The sequence below is a fragment of the Chrysemys picta genome, chromosome 18 (genome assembly GCF_011386835.1).
Source record: "Chrysemys picta bellii isolate R12L10 chromosome 18, ASM1138683v2, whole genome shotgun sequence".
NCBI classification, from domain to species: Eukaryota; Metazoa; Chordata; order Testudines; family Emydidae; genus Chrysemys; species Chrysemys picta.
Genome location: NC_088808.1, coordinates 22,527,257 through 22,548,869, shown reverse-complemented (window position 1 = coordinate 22,548,869; position 21,613 = coordinate 22,527,257). Strand labels below are relative to the sequence as shown.

The 21,613-nt window shown below is 50.3% G+C and overlaps 2 protein-coding genes across 5 annotated transcripts in view; one reads left to right on the top strand and one right to left on the bottom strand.

The window, feature by feature from the left end:
- The first annotated feature begins 2,717 nt into the window (after positions 1 to 2,717).
- LOC103306177 (uncharacterized) lies at positions 2,718 to 15,369 on the top strand. Of its 4 annotated transcripts, none has more exons than XM_024106266.3 (11): positions 2,718 to 2,987; positions 4,593 to 4,741; positions 8,669 to 8,795; positions 9,807 to 9,874; positions 10,420 to 10,549; positions 11,106 to 11,394; positions 11,540 to 11,697; positions 12,764 to 12,833; positions 13,272 to 13,437; positions 14,382 to 14,488; positions 15,150 to 15,369. In XM_024106266.3, exons 3-11 carry the CDS (start codon positions 8,711 to 8,713, stop codon positions 15,190 to 15,192), a joined length of 1,116 nt encoding a protein of 371 aa, XP_023962034.2. In that variant the 5' UTR covers positions 2,718 to 2,987; positions 4,593 to 4,741; positions 8,669 to 8,710; the 3' UTR covers positions 15,193 to 15,369. The 4 variants fall into 4 exon arrangements, with proteins under 4 accessions (XP_023962034.2, XP_023962031.2, XP_065428644.1 ...); XM_024106263.3 differs by having other exon boundaries at positions 14,011 to 14,488; XM_065572572.1 differs by having other exon boundaries at positions 4,513 to 4,741; positions 14,011 to 14,488.
- A 1,240-nt stretch (positions 15,370 to 16,609) lies between these two features.
- PTGS1 (prostaglandin-endoperoxide synthase 1) overlaps positions 16,610 to 21,613 on the bottom strand; it is a 35,793-nt gene continuing 30,789 nt past the window's right edge. The window contains exons 9-11 of the mRNA XM_008169444.4: positions 20,867 to 21,153; positions 19,265 to 19,412; positions 16,610 to 18,860 (exon numbers count right to left, since the gene is read on the bottom strand). Of these exons, the coding sequence (XP_008167666.2) occupies positions 18,493 to 18,860; positions 19,265 to 19,412; positions 20,867 to 21,153 (803 nt within the window). The 3' untranslated portion in view covers positions 16,610 to 18,492. The remainder of the gene's footprint in view (positions 18,861 to 19,264; positions 19,413 to 20,866; positions 21,154 to 21,613) is intronic.

The following is a 21,613-nucleotide window of genomic DNA, read 5'->3' as shown; positions in this document are numbered from 1 at the left end:
CCATCAATTTGAAATGTGTTGCCTAGTTTCTACACTGAAAGTTCTGGGAAAACAAAAGCTACCTGCTTATGTCTGTCATTTCATTTTTACTCTTGTAGCAGCTGTTGGGAGCCCATCTTTGTACTCAGCATCATTAGAATGCAATAAATCAGTAATATATATATATAATGGGGAGACGACAAAAAGCCCTCCATGCAGGCTTCACAATCATTTTCTCCATCTTTTGTTAAAAATGACAAAAGCCTTTTAAAAAACATCCCTGCAGCTGCCTCAGTTGCCCAGCAACGTGGGCCTGAACATTCCCATCGTCCCTAAAAAACACAGATCAGGTCCCGCTTCATGCTCCAGGAGAGAAACCTCCAGAACTGGCTGGCTCCATTTGTTCATTAGTGATCATTATTGGTACTGAATGCTGCTGCTTTATGTTATGGGAACTGGTTTCCTCCTGCAGCATCTTTTGGCTCTTGAGTTTCTTTTAAAGTGTGTTATGATGGTTTAATTTTTGCTGCTGATCTTTTTGTGTTGTGTCTGTGCTGTGCTGAGCGTGCTTTATAAATTAGATTGCAGCATTATGATTTACAGAAAGCTATTCCCTCTCTCTCTCTCTCTCGCCCCGAAGGCCTTTGTGGCTGGATTCATGGTAGTAAGGCAGCCTGTCTTGACTAGTGTAGGGTTACACAGAATAGTACCAGCGAATTTAAAAGTCTTAAAAATATTTCTAAAACAGTCTGTAAAATGTCATGTAAACCAATTCATTAAATACATGATGCAGAGTGATGCAAAGGTTTTATTGGCATGATTTCAGCATGACTGCATTAATCACAAGTAATATAGCCAACCCAAATGGGTTATATAGGAGTGTGTACTTTCTTTATATACTTAATGTTATAATTATTGAGTTAAATATGCCCCTTATGTAATGAATCTTTTTATTATAACACTCTGCTATTTCCTCATTCATTCACTCCCTGTCTTGTTTTTGATCTTTGGTTACCATTTGGTGGAAAAAGTGGATTAATTTGTAATGACACCCTGTAATTTGGATTATAAACACTTGATCTAGTGTAGTATATTTTAAGGTGGCTTGATTTGTACCATGTGTCTGTACAGCGACACTCACCCCTCACCAGTGCCTTTATATATTACTGTTATAGTAGTAATATGCTTGTGGACGTAAGAGGATTTAATATTTCTAATTCAGTTATGTTTAAAAGAGAGTTATAAACAGAAAAAGAAGTTTAATTAAAATATGAACTTGCTTGAATCGCAGCTAACTTAAGGAAAATTAATAAGCACAAAAGAGGCATTTAAGAGCTCCAAGCTGAGATTTTCTATATTTCAGAAATGCAAGCAGAGAACATGAACGTTATGCGACATGAAACCATTGAGCATTAGTATCAGCATTTTTAAGACAAAAATCAAAGTGACTATAATTTATATTCAGGCTGATATACTATGAAGTCTGCAATGCAGACAGCATGCACATTAGCATCATAATAAAACCCGGCTTCAGAGAGGGGATTGGCACAATTTGAATATCAGAAAGTGCTCTTTTCCCTATCGCAGTGAAATTGTAATAGGATCAAAACAATCTCCTGCTGCCCCAGATGATGGAGGCCTGCAGAGTGATGACCTCTCAGTTATTAATTTACAGTCCTCAAGTGTGTGCTAAATGCTTTATGGTGCCAATAGCAAGACAAGGTCCCAGCCTTGAAGAGCTTACAGTCCAATGTATCCATATATGAAGAAGGTAATACGTAGTAGGGTGGGGATGGGGTGGGAGAGATGAATGTTATGCCACAGTGTGTCTGCTCTCTGAAAGCCAGCCCAATGCAAACAGGAATGAAGGCGCTGAAGGGTCTGGCCTACTGCTCACACCATTAGAGAAGCTTTAAGAGAGATTCTGTGGTAGCAGTTCTGCTTTGTGCTGTATTGAGCTGGATTTTCCAAATTGGCCACCTAGCAAACGAACATGTTAACTAACTTATTCAAATATTAGTGTTTGGGCAATTTGTGTTTGAACGTGTTAGGAGGGGTCACCTCGACCAGCTAACGCATGTTAGAACCAAACCTTGCTTTGTCTACGTTAATATTTTACCCTGTGTTAATGTGTTAGCTAACCTGTTACAGCGCATCTCTTTCCTAGGTAGACATGGCCAGAAACTGCAGATGCAAAATTGTTGTATGCACACACACAGGAACAAAATCTGCATTGCACGTGCAAAAGAGCACTCACGTGTAAAGCTGGCTAGCGAATGACCATTCCATTTCACAACTTTTCAGGTTTCAAAGTTTTTCATTCCTCACTGGAATGAAAATGGAATTGTGATGAAATATCTGTTTTAAGATCTAAACCATCAGGTTTTCAATTTGGGTCTTTCTCTCCGGAGAGTTCACCCCAGCACTCAGTGACCTTACAGTCAGCTGAAATTGGCACATTTCCGCAAAATGTTTGGTTTTGACAAAACAGCATTTTTTTAATTAAAAACTTTTGTTGAGAAAGTTCTGACCAGCTGTACTTATGCGCACAATTACCTGCCTTGCACGTACTAATGCTTCTTCACAGAACCCTCATTGAACTGTTGTGAGATTCAGTGTTTGCGAAGGGCTCTGAGAGAGCAGATGATAAAGAGGGGGAAATTAATAGTTGCAATCGTTAAATGCAGGTGGGTTTCCCACGTGCACCTTGTCAGTAGCACCAGGACTTTGTGCTGCTGAAAGTGTACATCCACTGGAGTGAGGAAAGAGTTAATCTTCCAGCCCAATCTCCCTGGTAGTTAAGCAACAGCTCACTGTGCATCTCCTGGAGGGTTTTCTGTTTGCTGGGTAAGCAGTGTAGACTCAGGGTGATGATGCAACTATCCAGCAGCCCATAGCCCACCCATCTTCCTCCTGCAGATCGGTCCAGCAGCTCAGCAACATGGATCCCAGACCACAAACAGCAAGAGGGAGCACACACAGGCAGCCTGGGCTGTGAAATGGGACAGGTATCAGCCCACAGCTTTGCATCCCTGAGCCTTTCACAACTGCCTTTGCTTCCCCACCCAGGCAGCAGAAGGACCAGGGATTCTGTTGCTTCTCAAAAGGGATCCAACCAAAGTTTATCTCTTTACTCTTTGTGGAAAGTAGTGGTTTTGTTCATGTCTGTAAAGTGTGGTGTAAGTATATGTATTATGATGATTTGGGGGAGGTTTGATCATTCTAAGAAAAGGATTAGGCTCTTTTAGACCAATCTTTTGCAAAGCAATTAACTATCTTGTTAGAAGTGGAGTACCTTATTTTGAATGTGTACAGAATTTTTCACCTCTGCAAACTTGCCAACATCTGAAAGCTCCAAACAAGGACAGACTTTATCTCCACTGAGAGACAATGCAAGTGCAAGAGCTTTTGCAATGGAGAGCTGGAAAAGGTGGGGACTGTCCTTGCAAATTAGAGCCGATGGCAGTTGGTGTGTAATGGCTTTAAATGTTTTGAAGTCTCTATGCTGCTTTGTTTATCTGAAATGCAAGAGTAAGGCGATGCAGAAGAGTGTGTGGTCATAAAGCATGGTGTATGGTTTGTGCTTCTTCCACAAGAGATGCTAGCTAATGATAGGAAACAGCTGTAGGAATGTGAAAATATTAAGAACTTCATTGCTTCTCTGAGTCCCTGTGATCACAGCCTGCTGCTCCCCTTTCCTGTGTTGTGCTTGCTGCTCTATCCCAGATGGCAGAAGAAACATTCAGCTATAGACCGTATGTATCTGGCTTTTCTAGGTCCATGTAGTACAGGAAGACCTCTGCTCAGGTTAGTCCTGTATCTACCTGTGGATTTGTGAGAAATGCCAGGGGAGGTTCCAATTTACATGTATTTGATGCAGACATATATTGTGTTTTTGAATGCTGTGGTTTTTGTCATGTTGCTGGAGATGAGAAGAATTTTCAGACAGCAGGTGGCCAGGTGTGGTGAAAAACATCTTTTAGATTATTGAGCTCACCTCTGAATCAGAGCCAGTTGATAAGAGGTGTCAGATACTGAACCCAATCTTGGCCAGTTGCTGAGAAGAATTTATGGCAAATCCCTTAGTGGTGCTTAAGAAAAGGTTAGTTAAGGGACAGAGGGTCCAGAATGGTTTGTGTGGGCTACCTGCCCCTAGGTGGTCTCCTGTGGAGCAATCTGGCTTGTTTCACATTCCCATTGCTTTAATCTTTTAAAAATATAAAATATTTTTCACCTCATTCATCTGTTGTGTTTTCACCTCGCACTCATCCGGTACATGTGTTTTCTATGTCTATCTCCGTCTCCCTCTTCCAGTTTCACTTCCCTTTTAGAGTGTTCAGCTTTTCTTTGTCAAAGTGACACCAAACAAATGAATGGTCCTAGAGGGATGATTTCCTGATGTTTCATTTGAAAGGGGCATTCAGAGGAGTAACATGACAGAGAAGTAACATGATGGCCCCTTCCCCAGGACTGTGTACTATTAGGAAATCCTTATGCCATTCTGAATGGTCAGATGTCTCTCCTTTCTTCCAGGTGATAAAGCTACCCACTCATTCTGGTTTGTGGCTCGTGTTGACCCCAGCTATGTTTGTTTTGCTTCATGCATATTTCAGCTCATGAAGACGCTGGCATTAAACCCAAGCCCTCTACTGTGCACCTGATCTTTCATCTTCAGAAAAAGGAGATTAACGGGACTTTGAGAGACGGAATCGGCAGGTTTACCCATTGTAAAGGCATTCTTTGAGAAAGCAAAATAAACCAGGTGAGACCAGCCAGAATGTATAACCTTTTCTGGAGGCCTATTTCTGAACTCAGTTCCCCCAGGGTAAATCTGGAATAGCTTGGTTGATGTTAGTGGAGTTACTGTACTCTGGGTTTACTGTAGTTGTGCAGAATGGCGTATAGAATCCAAACACACACCCAAAATAGCTGCTTAGTGAAAGGAAGACAGTGAGATCCCTGAATGATCCTAAGAAGGTCTAATTCAGATGTCTGTAAGTGTCACCAAGCCCCGCTCCAGGCACTAGGAACAAGACTGAAAAAGAAAGGGTTAAAGTATTGTTAGGCCCTCCATGTAAGTTTTGCTGGGGGAGGAGGTGAAAATTGGGAGAAGTGTTTATAAAAACCTAATATGGATAAAAAATGGGTTGTTTTTTATTGGTTTGGTTTTTCTTTTTAAAACACTGAATCCAAGCAAAAGGCCTTGAGCTGGAGCCTGAAATTCCCTAGAACTAGAGTCAAACTCACCAGACTAGTTTCACTGCCCTAAGCTGACTGAAGTGCAAAACTTAAACTTCACAAAAGGCAAAAAGAAAAGTTAGATTTGCAAAACCCTTTTTGTTTTACTGATCTTCAGTCCTGTGTTGTCAGTAACACAGGAATGGCCTTACTGCCCCCTGCATGTGATGGGACATGGGCTGCTTCTGCTCCTGGGGGCTGCACTTCCATATTGGAGACAGAGCATAAAAAGCATCCCAAGTGCAGCCCCTGAATTCATAAGTCACCATTATGGGTGTAGCCAATGGTAGGACACAGTCTTGGTGCTTCTGCAGGTGACGAAAGAGAACGGCAAAGCATGGATTTTCTGCAGTTTGTCCCATGAGAGCAGATGTTGGAAATAGGAGAAGTCCAACTTTATTAGCAGGTGAATGCCCCTTCAGTTTAACCTGATGGTCATTTGCATGGCAATAAGCCTCAGTCAACTGATCTTGTCCTTGTCCTTGGGGAGTAATTGATCATCCACTAAATAATCCTCCTCCATTAGCCTCGTGTGCGGTGAGTCATCGCTCAGGAGGTTATTCACCGATAAGCTAATGCTGCCTCTTTGTGCTCTTCTGTATTCATCTTCTTTAAAGACCATTCTGCCCCAGTAGATGGGGGGGTGAGTGCAGCACCCAGCCTTGCTGGAAATGGCTGTTTCATGAACCAGGAGTTCAGTGACGGGGGAGGGGGGACGTCTGATAAGGGTAATCTCCAAAGCGCCGCAGTAATGTAAATCAGGTATCCGGAGTACCAGAGGCTGTGGGTGCATGGGTGACATCTCAGTGCGCACTGTTGTGAAGGTAATATCTACCCTGGTGTGCAGTGTCACTTCTGCTGCCATATTCTACCCCAGAGGTGGCTGCATTACTGTGATGGGTAAATTGAGTCCAATTTAAATAGTCTGTGCAAACAGTTGGCAACATTAGACCCATCCGGGTGAAAGGACCTGGTCGTGGGAGGCGCTCAGATACCACGGTGAGGAGGGCTCATCGATGGATAGATACTAGAGGTGCTCTCAAGGCTAAAGCTGGTTAGTTATTTCCAGTTTCACCTGTAGCACAGAGGGCCGTTGTCGGGCCCTCCCCACCATTGCTGGAGATGAGCTGGGGTCAGACAGCTGAGCAGAGGGGCTGTGCGTGCCTGTGTGCTGAGCAGCTGTCTCCGTGCTGGCCTCTGTGGGGCCCTGTGTGGAAGGTCAGTTTTGGAGGCTGTCCAGAGGAAGGACCATGACTCTGTGGATCCAGTGGCCCATGTGCCCCATGCAAGCAGCATGGAGAGTCTGTGACAACTATTCTAGCCCACCCCTGGGCTGGGAGGTGGCCTTGGTTGGCCCAGCCTCTCTGCACCTCACCCACCTAGATCCCAAGTGCACTGGGTTGGTGGAGGGAGAACTGAATCCACCCAGGCTGGTGCTGGGGTCAGCGTGTTCCATGGATCACGTTTGGCATGGCCTGAAAGGCTAGCTCAGGGAGCGGAGTGTGATGTAGCCATCTGGGGAGCGCGGTACTGCGTGCGTTGCGAGACTTGTGCGTTCTTGTCTCAGTTACTTGTTCAAGGCACTGCGGGGGAGGTTCTGGGGGTGGCTGGAAGGGACCGTTATGGGGTCACACACACGGAACACTTTCTGTCATGCCGAATGGTAGCTAAACGTTTGCAGCTTCCACCTGGGAATAAATAGCAAACTTCAGCCTTTTGCAAAGGCGCTAACTCCAGCCTCCTGCGCAGCAAGGGCTGTGCTCTGGGGGGCTATGACAGAGACTGCGTCTATAGAGTTGTGTATCCATGGGAGGGTTTCTGTGGCTCTGTAGACAACTCCCTTTGTAAAATCTGTGATACAGCAGGGCCAGGGAGCGGTGGGAGAGTGGTCCTATTGAAAATTCCTGGGGAAGTGGGCGGGCGTAAGCTCTCCCACGGCTAAAGGACCCTCCCCCAGCCTTTAGGGAGGATCCACTGAGCCCAGAAACTCAACTGATTACAGGGGACAACATAAAAGAAAACAAGGGCGGATGTGAAGGTCAAAAAGAGAGAACCTAAAGGGGACACCGAGCGGAGAACCCCGGACAGCGTCCAATGCTCCTTGAAGGTACCAAGGGAGCCAGCGGACGCTGCCCAGAGGAACTCCACCCGGATACGTGAATGGAGGACCGGAAATAGGCCCCACAGTCGCAAAGAGCCCCCTCAGCCAACATCTGCTCCCTGCTGTAATAAATGGCCACTTTGGCCATGGCCAGGAGGAGGTTGAGGAGGAGGTCCCATGACTTTGTGGGGCCATGGATAGGGTAGAGGGGAGATGTATAAACCCTAGGCTAATTAAGGTGTGGCTCCTTGTAGACTAGGGAAGGTTACTACAGGTTAATTGGAGCACCTGTAACCAATTAAGGCCCTGTCAGGAACCTAAGAAACCCCCCTGCTTCAGGCAGACAGGGTGGAGAGAGGACTGGAGTTTGGAGGAGTGTTGCTGAGAACTGAAAGACCAGAGAACCGGAGGAAGGGAGACCTTGCCCCAGCAGATCAGGGAGACTTTCTCCTCCAGCGTCAAGGACCGAGGGTAAGAAACCCGCAGGGGTTGAGAGGGGCTGGGATCAGAGTGAGGCGCAAACCCCTCCCCCGCTTCCCTCCTCTACCACCTTCCCGAGCCACTAGCAGGACCCGCTATACCAATATCAGCCATTTTGTCACAGCCCACATTAATAAATGAAGGTGGATTCCTGATGGAAGTGACAATAGTTCCCGGTCCCCAGCTAGTGGGATACAGGCGCCATCTAGTGCCGAGCCGAGGGAAAGGCCAACCCACAAGGAAAACGAGAAGTCATGGACTGCAGCTAATAAGAGCGCTTGGCCCTTCACATGTTCAAAGGACTCTACAGACTCCACTAATGAATCTGCACAGCCCCTGTGAGGTGTGAGGACTCGGGTCTTTACTTGGATTGTAAGATCATTGTAGCAGGGCCATCTTTTTGTTACAAGTTGGTGCGGTGCTTGGTGCGGTAGGGCAGGGGTCTGCGAATGCTGTACCAATACCGCATTACAGTAAATACTACCCCAGTTATGCAGCTGGACAAACAGAGGAAGCGAGGTTACGTTACCTGCCCAAGGCCACGCAGTGAGTCAGTGGCACAGCTGGGACCTAGATTTCGGCGCAGGTCATTACACTGTGCTGCCTCCATGAATGAGAAGTGTTTTCTGGCAGGGACAAAGAGTGAATCTGGCCAAGTATCTGTAATGTGCTTATTTGACTAAGATCTATTGTTGACCTATGACAAGCACTAGAAGGCTGCCCATCAGCGTGGCCTCTGGGCTCACCACAAGACATCAACTTCTGCTAAGGGCAAGTGGGCTAAGGCTGGAATTAGGTGCTAGAGAAGAGGATTGGGGTGGGAGCTTGTTGTGCTGCTGTGCTCACATCCAGTATTTCCGTGTCTCTTAGGCACTCGTCAGAGCCTCGAGCAGTGAGCACCGAGCTGGAGCCATGGGGACTGTGGCACTCTATGTGCTTGTTTCTAGTGTGATACAGAACTGCTACTTGAGGAGCAGCCAGTGCAGGGCAGAACTGGGTAAGTGTGATGTGGAACAGGCTTCGGCCCTCGCGGTGCTGGGCATCTCAGTCACTCAGCCATGCTGCAGCGTTTGGCAGTGCCACGGCCATAATAAAGGCCCTAGAGTTGTTCTGATGGGCCCAGGGAGACAGACATATATCCAGGAATCGCTTTGGAGTCCTAAAGCATCCAAAGCCCCAGGGCTCTATGAGCTCCGTCAGCTGGGACGCAGAGTTTTGAATGCCCAAGGGCAGCAGACGTTGGCAGCAAGGAGGCCCTTTGATGCAGCTAGATTCTGTAGGCTAGTCCTATAGTAGCCATGCTGGCTAGTGGCACTTGGCCTGTTCTGATCCATCCCACTAGCCCCAAACACAAGCTGCTGCTCTGAATGGCCTGGGTTGTTTCAGATCCGTCCTTTTGCTTTGTGTGTGGTTCTGCCGCATCTCTGTCTGTGGAAGGAGAGTGCTGACACGGGACTGTCCATTCTGTCCCTTGCAGCATTTACCTCCTGCCCAGGGGATACTGTAGCTCAGCTGAACTGGCCAATGACTCTTTCTTGTGCTGCTTATGATGCATCTCTTCAGATTCCTGCTGCAATAGGTTCAGAGGCATTGCTGCCCTTAGCTCTCAGCAACGTTCCTGGGCTCAGGGGGGGCTCCCTTTCTTTCTCTGTGTTGCTGAGAACGCGGCAGGGAGGACAGCAGGACGGCAACGCTGACCATGAATGGTGAGAGAGAGAGAGCACAGCTTCCCATGGTCTGTTGGGGGAACATATGAGTCTGCTAACAGCCATTGCTAACCAGGCCTGTCTGTCTGGGACCCCCAATTCCTGAAGGAGACAGCCGGGTTTTCTGGCTACTGGGTTCAAGAGCATCCTCACTCTTTCTTGTGCTTCCTTTTGCTTGAGAGGATGGAGACACCGGGCAGCTCCCGGAGGCTGTCTGTGAAGGATGCAAAGGGTTTGGATGTACGCAGGAAATCGGGAGTTGATGGGGACTACAGCAGTGACACACACCTGATCTTTTATAGATGGAGAAGTGAACACCTGGGATGAGGGAGTCAGAAATACCCCAGCCTCTGTCACCAGCCTCCTGCAGGTAAATCTGGCATATAAACTTTGTGGTTGAGATCCTGACCTCAGCGGGAATTTGGCTACTGGCTTCAGTGGGGTCAGGATTTCACTCCTGTGTCCAGTTCCCCTTTGTGGGATAAAGCTGAACCTCCCAGGAGGTGTCAAGTGGGGATGTTTTGCTCTCAGTATCAGGATGGGAGCAGCGACTGACAACCGCCAACCATTTCCTCACCTGGCTGCCCATGGCCTGGGGATAGCAGAGCCTCCCTCTGTGGGATGCCACCTGGCAGCAGGAGGAAACGGTGCTCGGCTCACGCCTGCATTATACCAGGTCCAAGCTCTGCCCCAGAGACCGAAGCATGGTGATTGGCAGGGCCCCACGCGAGGCGATGGGGCCATGATGAGGCTAACACAGGGCCAGAATCATAGACTTATCAGGGTTGGAAGGGACCTCAGGAGGTCATCTAGTCCAACCCCCTGCTCAAAGCAGGACCAATTCCCAACTAAATCATCCTGGGCCTGCCCCTCAGCCAGACTGACAGCGTATCCAATGCACTTTGTGTTTTGCAGCTCAGACGGGCCGATGCCAGAGGAGAGGGGCTCTCTGCCAAGGTCCCTCTGGTAAAAGCAAGTGAGGCAGCTCACACAAGGGGAACCAGCTCCTCACCACATCCTGTCCCCAGCCCAGATTCAGGAGCCTGTGAGTGTCAGGTGTGATTTGTGTGTCAAGGGGGGTGCCACAAGCGTTCTTCTGCACGACACCCTCCAGGCCGCGTGTGCTGTTCACCTCGCCCCCCTGAGCCAGACTCCCGCTGGCACTGCTGCTCCATCTGCTCCAGGCATCATCCCTTGGCTTCCTCTAGGGCTTCATGGCATGTGAGCCTCCTGCTGGCACTGGCCTGAGCGTGGCTGGGCCTCGCTCACCTCTCACCCACGCAAACACTCTGTCAGGAGCATCGTGCCTTTCCGGTGCCTGTGTTACCTCCCAGGGGCTCCCTCAGCCCTGGCTGGCTGAGGGCTCTCATTCCTCTGTGCATGTTATCACCACCCGGACATGCTGACATGGGGGATTCATAACCCCTGATGGCTCGCTGGCCATCGTCCACCTGACTGGAGACTTCTCCCCCCAGGGGCTGCTCCAGAACAGGCCCCACCTGTTGCCTCAGTCTCTGCACCGCCCTCCCCATGGCTGCCGTTTCCCCGAGCATCCTGCAGGGCCCCTAGCGTCAGGGCAGTGCTTCTCTCTTTGTCTCCAGCCTTTAGTTCCTCCACCACGGGGAGGGCCCTGCCTGCAGGAGAGGTTTCTGCCCTGGCGTTGCCCTTGGAACAGGACGGTGAAGGAAGTGGCACTGCAGCCCCAGGGAGCGCTGCCCAGGGGCCACCTGGAGCTATCGAGCATCCCTCAGGAATCTGGGGCAAGGAAATCCCCGCTCGCAACAGGAGCAAAGCGTATTCTCTGCCTGCTGGGAACGCTACAGGGATGGTACGATTATCCACCCAAAGGAAACAGGACAATGCCACCCGGCCTCCAGTCACCACAGCAAGGTAACGCACAGAGGCCAGCTGCTTCCGTTCATTGCATTAGCCTGCTGGTGCATGTCATTGTTCTGATCTGAGGCCCAGACCCACAATGCAAGCTAGGCGCCCAAGTACTTTTGTGGATCTGGGTCTGACTGCTGTACTTTTGCAGGCAGAAATCTCCACCTGCTTCCAACTGGCTCCCCGTCCTGGAGAAGCATGACATCCCGGTGGTTGTGGGAGTCTCCGTGTCTCTGGCTTTGATATTCATTTCCATGGGGGTGTATTCGTTCCGCCAGAAAATAGAGCACGCCAAAGGCAATAGTACCTGTGAGTATTTCAGCCCTGGCTTCCGAAAGGCAGCGTGTTCTCTAGGGGCATAACAACCCTGTCCACACCTCAGAGAGGAGGAGTTTGGAGCAGTGGTGAAAGCTCTCGGTGTGTATTTGGCAGGTATCCGTGCTGTCCCACTCTCACTGAGGCTGGCAATATGGGGGAGCAGCCCTTGGGATGACACTCTGGCATGTGTTTCCTTGGCCACCTGGAAACAGCAGGTTCAGGGACAGAAGTGACTAGAGAGGTGTTGGCTCACTCCACTTCTCTGCACTTCACTACAAGTTGTGCGTGGGTTTGGGGTTAGACGGAGGTGAAGGTTTAGGGTTTGAGGTAGAAGAGGGTTGCTGGTCCCTGGATTTATCTAAAGTAGAGATGGGCCCATAGTAGAACCCCAGATCTGAGCAGCCCCAGTCGCTGGGGAGGTTCAGATCTGGATCTGTATATCATAGCTGGCTCATCTCTTCCACGGGCCAGAACCAAACCCTGATCCTTGAGTACATTTGGATCCAGATTTCAGGCCTAGCTCTGCTCCAAACTGGAACATGAATGCTGATGAAAGATGTGTGTGCGCAGCCAGTATGCAGCCTGCCCCGCTCTGTCTCCCAAGGGGGCAAAGCCCCAGGACAGGGGAGACAAGACTTAAAGCCATGCTGGAAGGTGATGATGAAGGGAGTGACTTTAAAGCCACTAACACCCTCCCTGACACCAGGCCCCTGATTCAGCGTTTCCCGTGTTTGATTTACAGCAGACACGTGCAGGAACATGGAGAGTCTGGGGCTCATGAGGGACCGTCCCGTTGACGAGATGAACTCTGCCAATGTCTGCCGCTCAGACGCCGCATCTCGCTAGCGCTCAGACGTGCTGCTGCCTGGGCGGTTTGGTGTGTTCGTTGAGGTCTCTGGATATTGCCCTAGGAGTATGTAGTCACTGGCCTGTAAGGACTGATGCACTGTCCCTGCCAGATGGCCAGCTGCTCTGGCATGCCTGCCCTGCCCCATAGCTGGCTCTGCCTGTGCACTTTGCCAGGTGGCTGAATAAACACATCTGCTTTTTTCTGCAGCTTCTCAAAAATCCTCTAATTCTCGGAGAAGGAGAAATTACTTGGAAGCAGACGAGGCGTATGAGAACAGGTGAGTTTGTCCCACTGTAAACACAATGGGATTGTGAAGTGGTGAGGCCGGTTGTGGTTTCAAATCCTGTGTTCCAGCAGCAAAACTCTGGAGCTCAGACATGCTTGGGCACTAGGACCACTCCGTACCAGCCGCTTCAGGGGTCACCTAGGGACGGGCTGCGGGGATGGGGATGGGCTCACTCAGGAATGCATAGGAGAGACTTTCCCACTTTAGCTTTACCCTGCAATCGAATCAGACCCCTCTGATGCCCTTCGGGCAACATTTTTCAGTGGAAGCAGGGGGGGAGATGGGTTATGATTGGCAGGCGGAGGAGCTCTGCTACCTGGATTGCAAGGCTGTGAACATGGTGAGTCGCTGATGGAAGGACCGAGATGGTGGCTTTCACTTAAAATACCAGCCCGCTGTCCCCATCCCTGACACCTCTCCGATCCACAGGGCTTTCGAAGTTGAATGCACTGTCGACGCTGTTGAGCAGAATCTGTACGACACCAGCCTGCTGCACTCCGACCCCACGCTCCCTGCAGAGGCGGCTGGGCACCAAGAGGAACCCCTGAGTGTTGCTGCTGGCGAGGCTCTGCAGATGGCACAGGCCAGGGCAGTGGTAAGGTGCACCTGGTGCTGTTCCCCCCCCCTCGTTAAAGCTCTCTGAACCCCCGCCTCGCAGCACTGCACCGCGATCCCTGCCTCTGTCCCCCACCCTGTGTCTCACATCACCACCTGCCAGTGTCGTGTGTCCCTGTGAACTGGCCTCATCACCATAGCATTTCCCGTTCCTGTCCATGACTCCAATTCCAGTCAAGTGCTGCCTGTTGGCCATGGATTGGCCAGTCAGGTGATGCTGTATTCAATCCATGGATCAGCCCCACAGCAGGGGTAGGTCAGCGTAGTTCCTTTGACGTCAGTGAAGCTGGGCCGCTCTGCAGCAGCGAGGGTCTGGTGCAGTATCTTTAATCTGCCGTATTTACTGATTGGGTTGTTTTGATCCTGACCCCTCTCTCTCATCTGTATTTCAAGCTGTCTAATGTCTCCTGCCCCTCACTGTGCTGTCTGGGCTCGGGGCTGCATCCCATGTCACTCACAGAGCTTTTCTCACATTGCTTGGGAATTGCTGGGTGGGAGCCCGGCTCCAGTTGTGTTCTCTGCTCCTTGTGACGTGCACGTTGCTTCGTACCAGGACTCCCCAGTGTCCCTGGAGCGTGAGTCTGCTCATCAGGAGAAACACCCAAGCCCTCGCAAAGCTGCACCCTCTTCTGTGCCCACGCAGTTGGCGAGTGCTGGGCCCAGGGAGCCTGGTGCCAGGGCCCCTGGCATGTGCTCTGCCACCTCTCCGGCTCTCCAGCACATTGGCACCACACTGTATTTCCACGGGCCTGAGCCGCTGCTCCGGAGCATCGTACCGCTCGGGAGGAACGCCAGTGGGAATCATGGCCGAGTTACTGCAGCCCCTGTGGTGGGGATGGTGGAGCATTCCCCTCCCAGAGATGAGTCCAGCTCTGGAAGAGCCATGATGTCTGTTACAGTGGAAATACACCTGTACCCTTGCAGCCCAGAGATGTCCTCAGCCCCAGCAGCCATGCAGAATGTCTCCGAGTCGGCTCATCCAGGGGCAGCAGGGGCAGCGTCCCAGCAGCCGGCGTCGCTGGGCAGCCCGGGTATGTAAGCGCCATTGCGGCTGCAGCTGTATTTCTGATTGCAGGGTGCTAGGCAGAGGGCAGGGGACTGGCTGGCTCAGCCTTTCTGCTCTGGGAACTGCAGCGGAGTATCAGGTCTCTGCCTGAAGTGGATCATTGGCTGGACAGATGACTTTCCCCTCTGAAGTTAGGTGCTGGCCAGACAGGGTGGGTCGAGCCTGTCTCATGAGCATTGGGCCCATATTGGCTGTCAGGCCAGAGAGGGCATTTGAGCCTTACTGTGTGGGTATGATTGGTCATGAAAGATACAGAGCAAAGCCAGGATTGTCGTGGCCAAATTCCATCTTGGGTAGTTTTCTGCACTCCTCATTTCCCACTTCAGTTTATGCTTCACTTCCTGTTCCAAACTGTTGCGTGGGGTTGCTGTGCATTGTTCAGCTGTTGCTGTGTTCCATCTCAGAGCCGGCTGCATTTCAGTGGGGGACAGAAGCAATCTCTATACAGTTTGTCTAAGTAGTTAAGAGGGTTTGGGGATCCTCCTGGGTAAAAACTCTGCAGATCGTGCACTTTACTGCACAGCTTCTAAGCCTGCTGCTGTTTTCTGGAGAATTCCGTTTCTTGAGGCTCTTGTGAATTCTCATGCACAGAGTGTCCTGCTCATACACTCTTCTGACTTTCACAGGGCCCAGGAGTTTTTTGTGACTGGATTAAAACTGACCCAGTGAAGTCTTGAAAAGGACAAAATAACTCTTCTCTGGCAGAGGGAGGCCAGGAGCAGCCGCGTGCCCTGATGATTGGTGCTCTGAAGTGGGTTAGAATATTCTACTATGTATATGGATGTTTGTTCTTACCATGGTCCTGTGGCACCTTTAAGACTAACAGAAGTATTGGGAGCATAAGCTTTCGTGGGTAAGAACCTCACTTCTTGCATCTGAAGAAGTGAGGTTCTTACCCACGAAAGCTTATGCTCCCAGTACTTCTGTTAGTCTTAAAGGTGCCACAGGACCCTCTGTTGCTTTTTACAGATTCAGACTAACACAGCTACCCCTCTGATACTTGTTCTTACCATGGCCTCCGTTTCTTTGGTCCGCCGCATCTGCTCCTGTCTCTAGCTTTTTGAGTCGCTCTCCTCTGTGCTACATCAGCCACAAAACCCCCAGCTGCAGAATGTCGAGCCAGAAATAGCAAGAAGTCGCTCCAAGCCATCGAATCGAGTCACAATTGGGGCTTGGGACACGCTTGGCTTAGAGAATGACTTGAGGACAGTCACCAGACCATTGTTTTACTGTGCAGATTGCAAAGCCTTGTGTCCTGGGAGCATCCAGGGAAGGACACAGCGAGATCATAGACTAACACTGCAGCGCCGTGTCACTGAAGCAGAATAAGTCCTGTTATGATGGAACGGAAGAAGTGCAACGAACCCTACAGGAAGCATTCCGTGTGTCTGGCATGGAGATGTGTGAAATCATGACTGATCGGATGTCTCGCTCTGTGGTGTGGACCCAGAACCCTGCTGGGGGAGATTAACATAGGGATAGATGTTATGCTAGAGAGACGCTGTGTAAGCATGTAAGCGCTGTGTTGTCAGCATCTGGAGTTTTAAAATAAACCCCTGGTAACATGGATGAAATGTCAGCAAACGGTAAGTTCATCAACAGCAGTGAACACAACAGCAGCTATGGTGTGGACAGGCTGCACAGGAGAGAGGGGGCTGTACACAGCAGGGAGATCAGTGCTTCATCTGGGGGGAGGAGGGGTCTATTGACCACACAACAAGAGGAGGGCTAGGTGGCTGGAGCAGAGCTGGAAGGTGGTGCTGGGGAATAAAGGGTGCTAAGATATGGCAGATGGGAAGAGAGAGTGGGAACAGGCTCCCTGTGAGTACACCCCAGGGCTTCTCTTAAAGCAAAGGATATTTGCATGTAGACCTTCGGAGACGTTCAGAATGCTACAGAGCATCACCAGTACCCACTCCCACGTTGCTACGTGCTGTACCCTGGCCAGAGCATCTCTGGGAATGGGACCCTTCACCCCAATGCCAGTGATTTTGCCAGCTCCTCTGCACACGTCATGTTCTTTTTAGCACTTGAGTCTGGTGAGTGGATGCCTGAAACTCTTCTGGAAGAACTCAGCAGGCCGTTATTCTCCATCTGCCTGGAGGTGAAATCACCTTGTCTTTTATTGGGATCACAACTGACCGCTCTGTCACAAGCGATCATGGGAGTGTTCAGACCCTCCAAACAAACCTATCACTCCAATAGCTGCATGTCTGCAATGTTAACCTGGGGATTAGAACGTCTCTGCTCATCACCAGTCCTTGTATTTACTGAGGCGCAGACCAGTGGCTGTTGGAAATGGGGGGTATAAGGCAGGAAAACAATGCTCCTAGGTCTGTATTGAGCTTTGGATTGGGGAACCTCGTGAGGCCTGAAGCAGGGCATATGTACTCTCGGAACAGAATTTTCTGATCTATTTACACCAGGGAAGTTTAGGACCCATAGATTCAAAGGGCCAGATTTTGACATCCTTGCTTGCACTGAGTAGTACCTTCCTCTATGGAGCCAATGGAACCGCTTGTGGAGTGGGGTACTTCTCAGAGCGAGTCAGGGGGACAGAATCCGGACCCAATCCAATTAGAGGCAGAAAAGGCCTATTTGGAGATTGCCTAGTTGGCACCTAAGCACTGCTCCCTGTGGTACATTGGTGTGGTTCTTTGGCTGGTCTAGGTTTAAATTGTCCATTCAGTGGGGTTTCCATCAGCTCTGACAGATTTTACCCCAGTCCTTCACTCCTCAGCAATATCTACTTCCCAGCTGTATTTTAAATGCCACATGATGCTGCAGAACGGAGCTCACATGTTTCCGAAGAAGCATGAAACTCAACAGCTTTCCTGCGCTCTCAGAAGCACTTAGCTTTCCACCTTGCATTGGCAAAGACCGAATCAGGTCGCACTCTATTTATTGCCAGAGCCCACTCAGCATGTTAACGGGACCTGGTTCCCGAAGCCGGACAGCGGGCTCTTCCAGGCACAGTTATCTGCTGGTGCCGAATTGTACCTGCAGTTCAGGTGATCACTTTTGCTAGCTTGCCCAGAGTGCTTGAAAACTGGCTGAGCTGGGCATGTGAGAAGTGAATGAGCTCTGATTGGCTTGTATAAGGAATAACCTAGGACAGGCTCTGACCTGTACAGGACACGTGTGCTCCAGCCATATCCTGCAGAAACACACTGGGGTCTGCTCTCACCCCCCGCCCCTCCCAGACATTCTTAAAGCCATGGAAGGGTTACTGACCTTGCCTTTGTGTGTGGGAGAAGGGGAACAGCCCTGAGGCATTGAGTGGGCTATGGAGGATTTTCTTTCCCTCTCTGTCCAAACCAGAGACCCTCTGAGAAAATCCTCATTCTTGTGGTTCCTAAGGATGCTCTCTGGGGTGGTCGTTCCACAATATATAAACACACAAACCATTTGGAAAGTAAGAGCAGCCCGAGGGATGAGCAAGTGTGATGGCCAGCTGGGGCAGAAGAGTGGCTGCATACTGCTCTGCCCCCGCCTAGCTGGTGGGCATAGGTTGCCCTGCAGTCCCGGTGTAGGAAAAGTACTTGTGATAGCTTCCTTGGGCAGTCAAGGGTGTGGGGGAGGTACTGAGAGCAAAGGAGAGGCAGAGAGTCCACCGGAAAACAGAGAGCTGGCTTAGAGCAGGCAATTTGCTAGCAGAAGAGGCAGCTTGAGTGGAGATAGACCGTTATTGTGGCTGTAGCATTAGATGACTCAGGCTCTCCCTGATCTAATACCAGCCTCCCTCTCCTTTCCCCTCTCCCAGCCCTGGGTGTGGATAATGCCCAGAAGCAGAGGACCTCCTATTCTATTGATACATGGTGCAAGGAGCATACTGTCCTCCTCCTTTGTGCCTGTCTCTCTCTGCAAGGGAGGGCTTTGTACCTGAGGCCATGTGGTACAACAGGAATCGTTAGGACAATAATGAAGGAGGAAACTCATTGGCCCAGCCTCAGTGGAGCCGCAGTGACACTAGAGCTCAGTGGATGGTTTGCCGTCTTGATGCTCACCAGTTGCTCCTGTTTCTGTGCGAGGATATGGCACGCGGAATGACACATATGGACACCGCTTGACGTTGAGACACACGAGCTTCTGGAGCGAAGCTGTTTTCACGATCTCAAAGCCAGTCGAGCCACCAAAAGTGCTGGGCTTCCAGTATTCCGGGGAGCAGATGGGGTTTCCGAAAAGCCCTTTCAGGGAAAACGGGGCTCCAATCTCCACCATGCTCTCCCCAAAAATAGAGTGTGGCTGGCGTTTCTCAAGCAACAAACCAGGATAAAACTCCAAGGCATTAATGTCTCCATATAGCTCTTCCAGCTCCGCTGCTTTCTCCTCTTCTCCTGCATCAACAGAGAAGGGAGGTTCCAAATCCATACAAGACACAGGACTTTTCAGCTGCTCTCTCTCTGTAACCCAGAGCACCAACTGAATGGTCTGACTGACTTTCGGGGCCATGCCCCTCCCACCCACCTGCCCTGCAGCAGGTAACAATCCTTTCAAGTAGGCAGTCCCTGGCAGTTCTCAGAGTGGGGTGAGTAGTAGTAAGCTGTGGCGGGATGTTTATACATCAATCAGTTTGAAAGCCTACAGAGGGGCCACTGATTGGATGAGCTGTGTGTCTGTGCTCCGTGATCTCTCACTGTACGTGAGGTGGCTGCCTTGGGCCGAGGGAACCCCAAGGGCAGTGCTAGCCCCTTACTGGACACACACTGCCAGCGGCAGCACGTAGACCATGAAATCTGACCTGTTAACTCCTGGAAGGATTTGTAGGGCTTCATGGAAAACCTCTTCCGGTACTCGTTAAAGGGCTGCAGCTTCAGCTTCCGTGATTCCTCAATAACTCCAACAGTCACTTTCAAGAGGTTGGTATTGATGGTTTGTCCCCCACCGATCTGAAACACAGGAAGAGCAAACTTCTGTTACAGTCAAGCACTGTCATTCCACTCGGAACTGCAGAAAGCTCTGACAAGTATCCAGATTACACGTCTCGTTAGGTGTTTCTAATGCATCCATCACATAGGCGCCACATGACTGAAGACCGTCAAAGTCACATGTCACAGCAGCAGAGAGAGAACCGCCAGAAATGCTAACTACCAGAGCTGTGTCCGAGCTGCCAGGCCGGATCAGCCGAACGGCCCATCTGGTGTGGGACCCAATCCCCCCCCACTGGTCAGTGCCAGCTGCTTTAGAGGAGAATGCTAGAAAACTGGGCTTGGCAGAATTCCATTTTTATTTTTTATAATTTTAATAGATAATATTGATGTTTATTTAAGTATTTTTTTTATTTCTATCTCTTTAAATTTTCACAGCTGCAGGGAATTATTGGGTGATCAGACAATGGAGGGAACACATCAGACAATAATGATTTCATGACAGTAGATCTTGAGATTCAAAAGTTTTAAAACCGTTAAAACACAAATGGTCAATGTCACGTCAAAACAAACCAAGGAAATCTCCTTAAACCAATCTCTCAAAAGTTCTCCAGCGGCATTTTTCTTTCTTTGCCTGTCTGTAAATTCCGATGGAAATATTTTTTCACTAGTTTGTGTACAGTGAAATGAACAGTTTACCAACAAAAAGCTGATCTTTCCAAGCCTACAGAAAGCCCTGTGCTGAACAATTATGCAGTAACCTCCAGTGGAAGGGGAGCAATTATTTCTTTCCATTAAGGAAGCCAGCTGGGCATTTGGACAGCAGCAAATGGGAATATCCAATCCCCGTGTTGAATAAAAGTTTCCCAAGAAGAGAGAAGAGAAAGAGAAGCCTCGAACACTAAATGTGAACTAGTGAAAGAAAACAGCCACACAATGGCAGCAGAGAACAAAGGATGAGGCCCAGACTGTTGTCCTTTACCATGAGCGCCTGGGAGACCTGTTTGACTCACAGCCACTGGCCTTTAGAGAGGATCTGGGGGAAGGAGAATGGGCTGAAGGTGCTGCAGACACATTGATTATTGCCTGTGTTATAGCAGCCCCCACGATGTGCCAGGGGCTGCCCGCACCTCTGGAGTAGATTGTGCCAATGAGGTGGGGGGATTGTGCCAATGAGGCACCCCCTGCTGGGAGAGGCAGGGGCAGCTGCATTGCCTTGGGGATGGTGGGCGAGCACCGGGAGTCATCCTGCTCCTTACATCCTCCCCACATCAGAATCGGGCCCCACCATGAGACGTGGCCCCTTCCCCAAGCCACTTCCCATGCCCCTTGCAAGGCATGCAGCCTGCTGGCACCATCGGACGGCAGACCCATGGGGCTGTGTAAGTAGTCCTCCCTTCCTCCCTCCCCCAGCGGATTGCGCACCAGAGCTGTTCCCTGCCTCTGGCGATAGGTGCCCGTGTCCGGTGCCATACCATTCCTGCCGTTTGCTTGGAGAAAGATTCCACCAAGGCCTCCACCCCGTAGTCGTGAAGCATGGAGGTGTTGTAAATAAACTGCTTGTAGCTGTATTCGTTCCCCTGGATGATGAACGAGTCCGGCATCAGCGCGTGCCAGTGGTAGAGCTGGTTGAACTCCACGGCAATCCGGTTCCTGTACTGGAACTGCACGCCGAACAGCAGCTCCGGGTCAAACTTCAGCTGCAGGAAGTACCCGCTGAGATGCTGCACGTAGTCCTCAATGACGATCTTGATGGTCTCTCCTAGGAGTGAGAGGAGAGACGCGCAGGGAAGCGGGATGTGAGAGGCAAGCGGCTACAGGTCAGTTAGTTACTGGGCAGCAGCAACAGCTCCTGGCTGTAAATGAGCCAGTGTTCTAACAACTGGAGCTCGGACCGTCTGACGGAGATTACAGAGCCGGCGCTAGGCATGAGCAGACGAAACAATTGCTTAGGGCCCCGAGCAGCTCAAGGGGTCCCCCTATTTGCTTATAATCATGTGTGGCGGGAAAGGGCAAAATATTCCTGTTTAGGGCCCACAGTGGGCTAGCACCCCCTCTGGAGAGAGAACATCAGCAGGGGTGCTCTGGTGATAGGCATGGAAAGAGGTGTGATAGGATTAAACATCCAGTGGTTTGTACTGGATCTGCCTTCATCTGTCCAATAAAACAACCCCCAGGAGGTTCCTCGATCACGTGTGGCCTCTTGGCTCGTCTGGCTTTTA

Bases quoted from the DNA above. Each gene is read 5' to 3' on its own strand.
- LOC103306177 (XM_024106263.3), top strand. From the start codon at position 8,711: ATGGGGACTGTGGCACTCTATGTGCTTGTTTCTAGTGTGATACAGAAC. The intron at 10,550-11,105 runs GTGAGTGTCAGG...CTTTGTCTCCAG, and splicing joins CAGCCCAGATTCAGGAGCCT to CCTTTAGTTCCTCCACCACG. The intron at 11,698-12,763 runs GTGAGTATTTCA...TTTTTTCTGCAG, and splicing joins CGCCAAAGGCAATAGTACCT to CTTCTCAAAAATCCTCTAAT.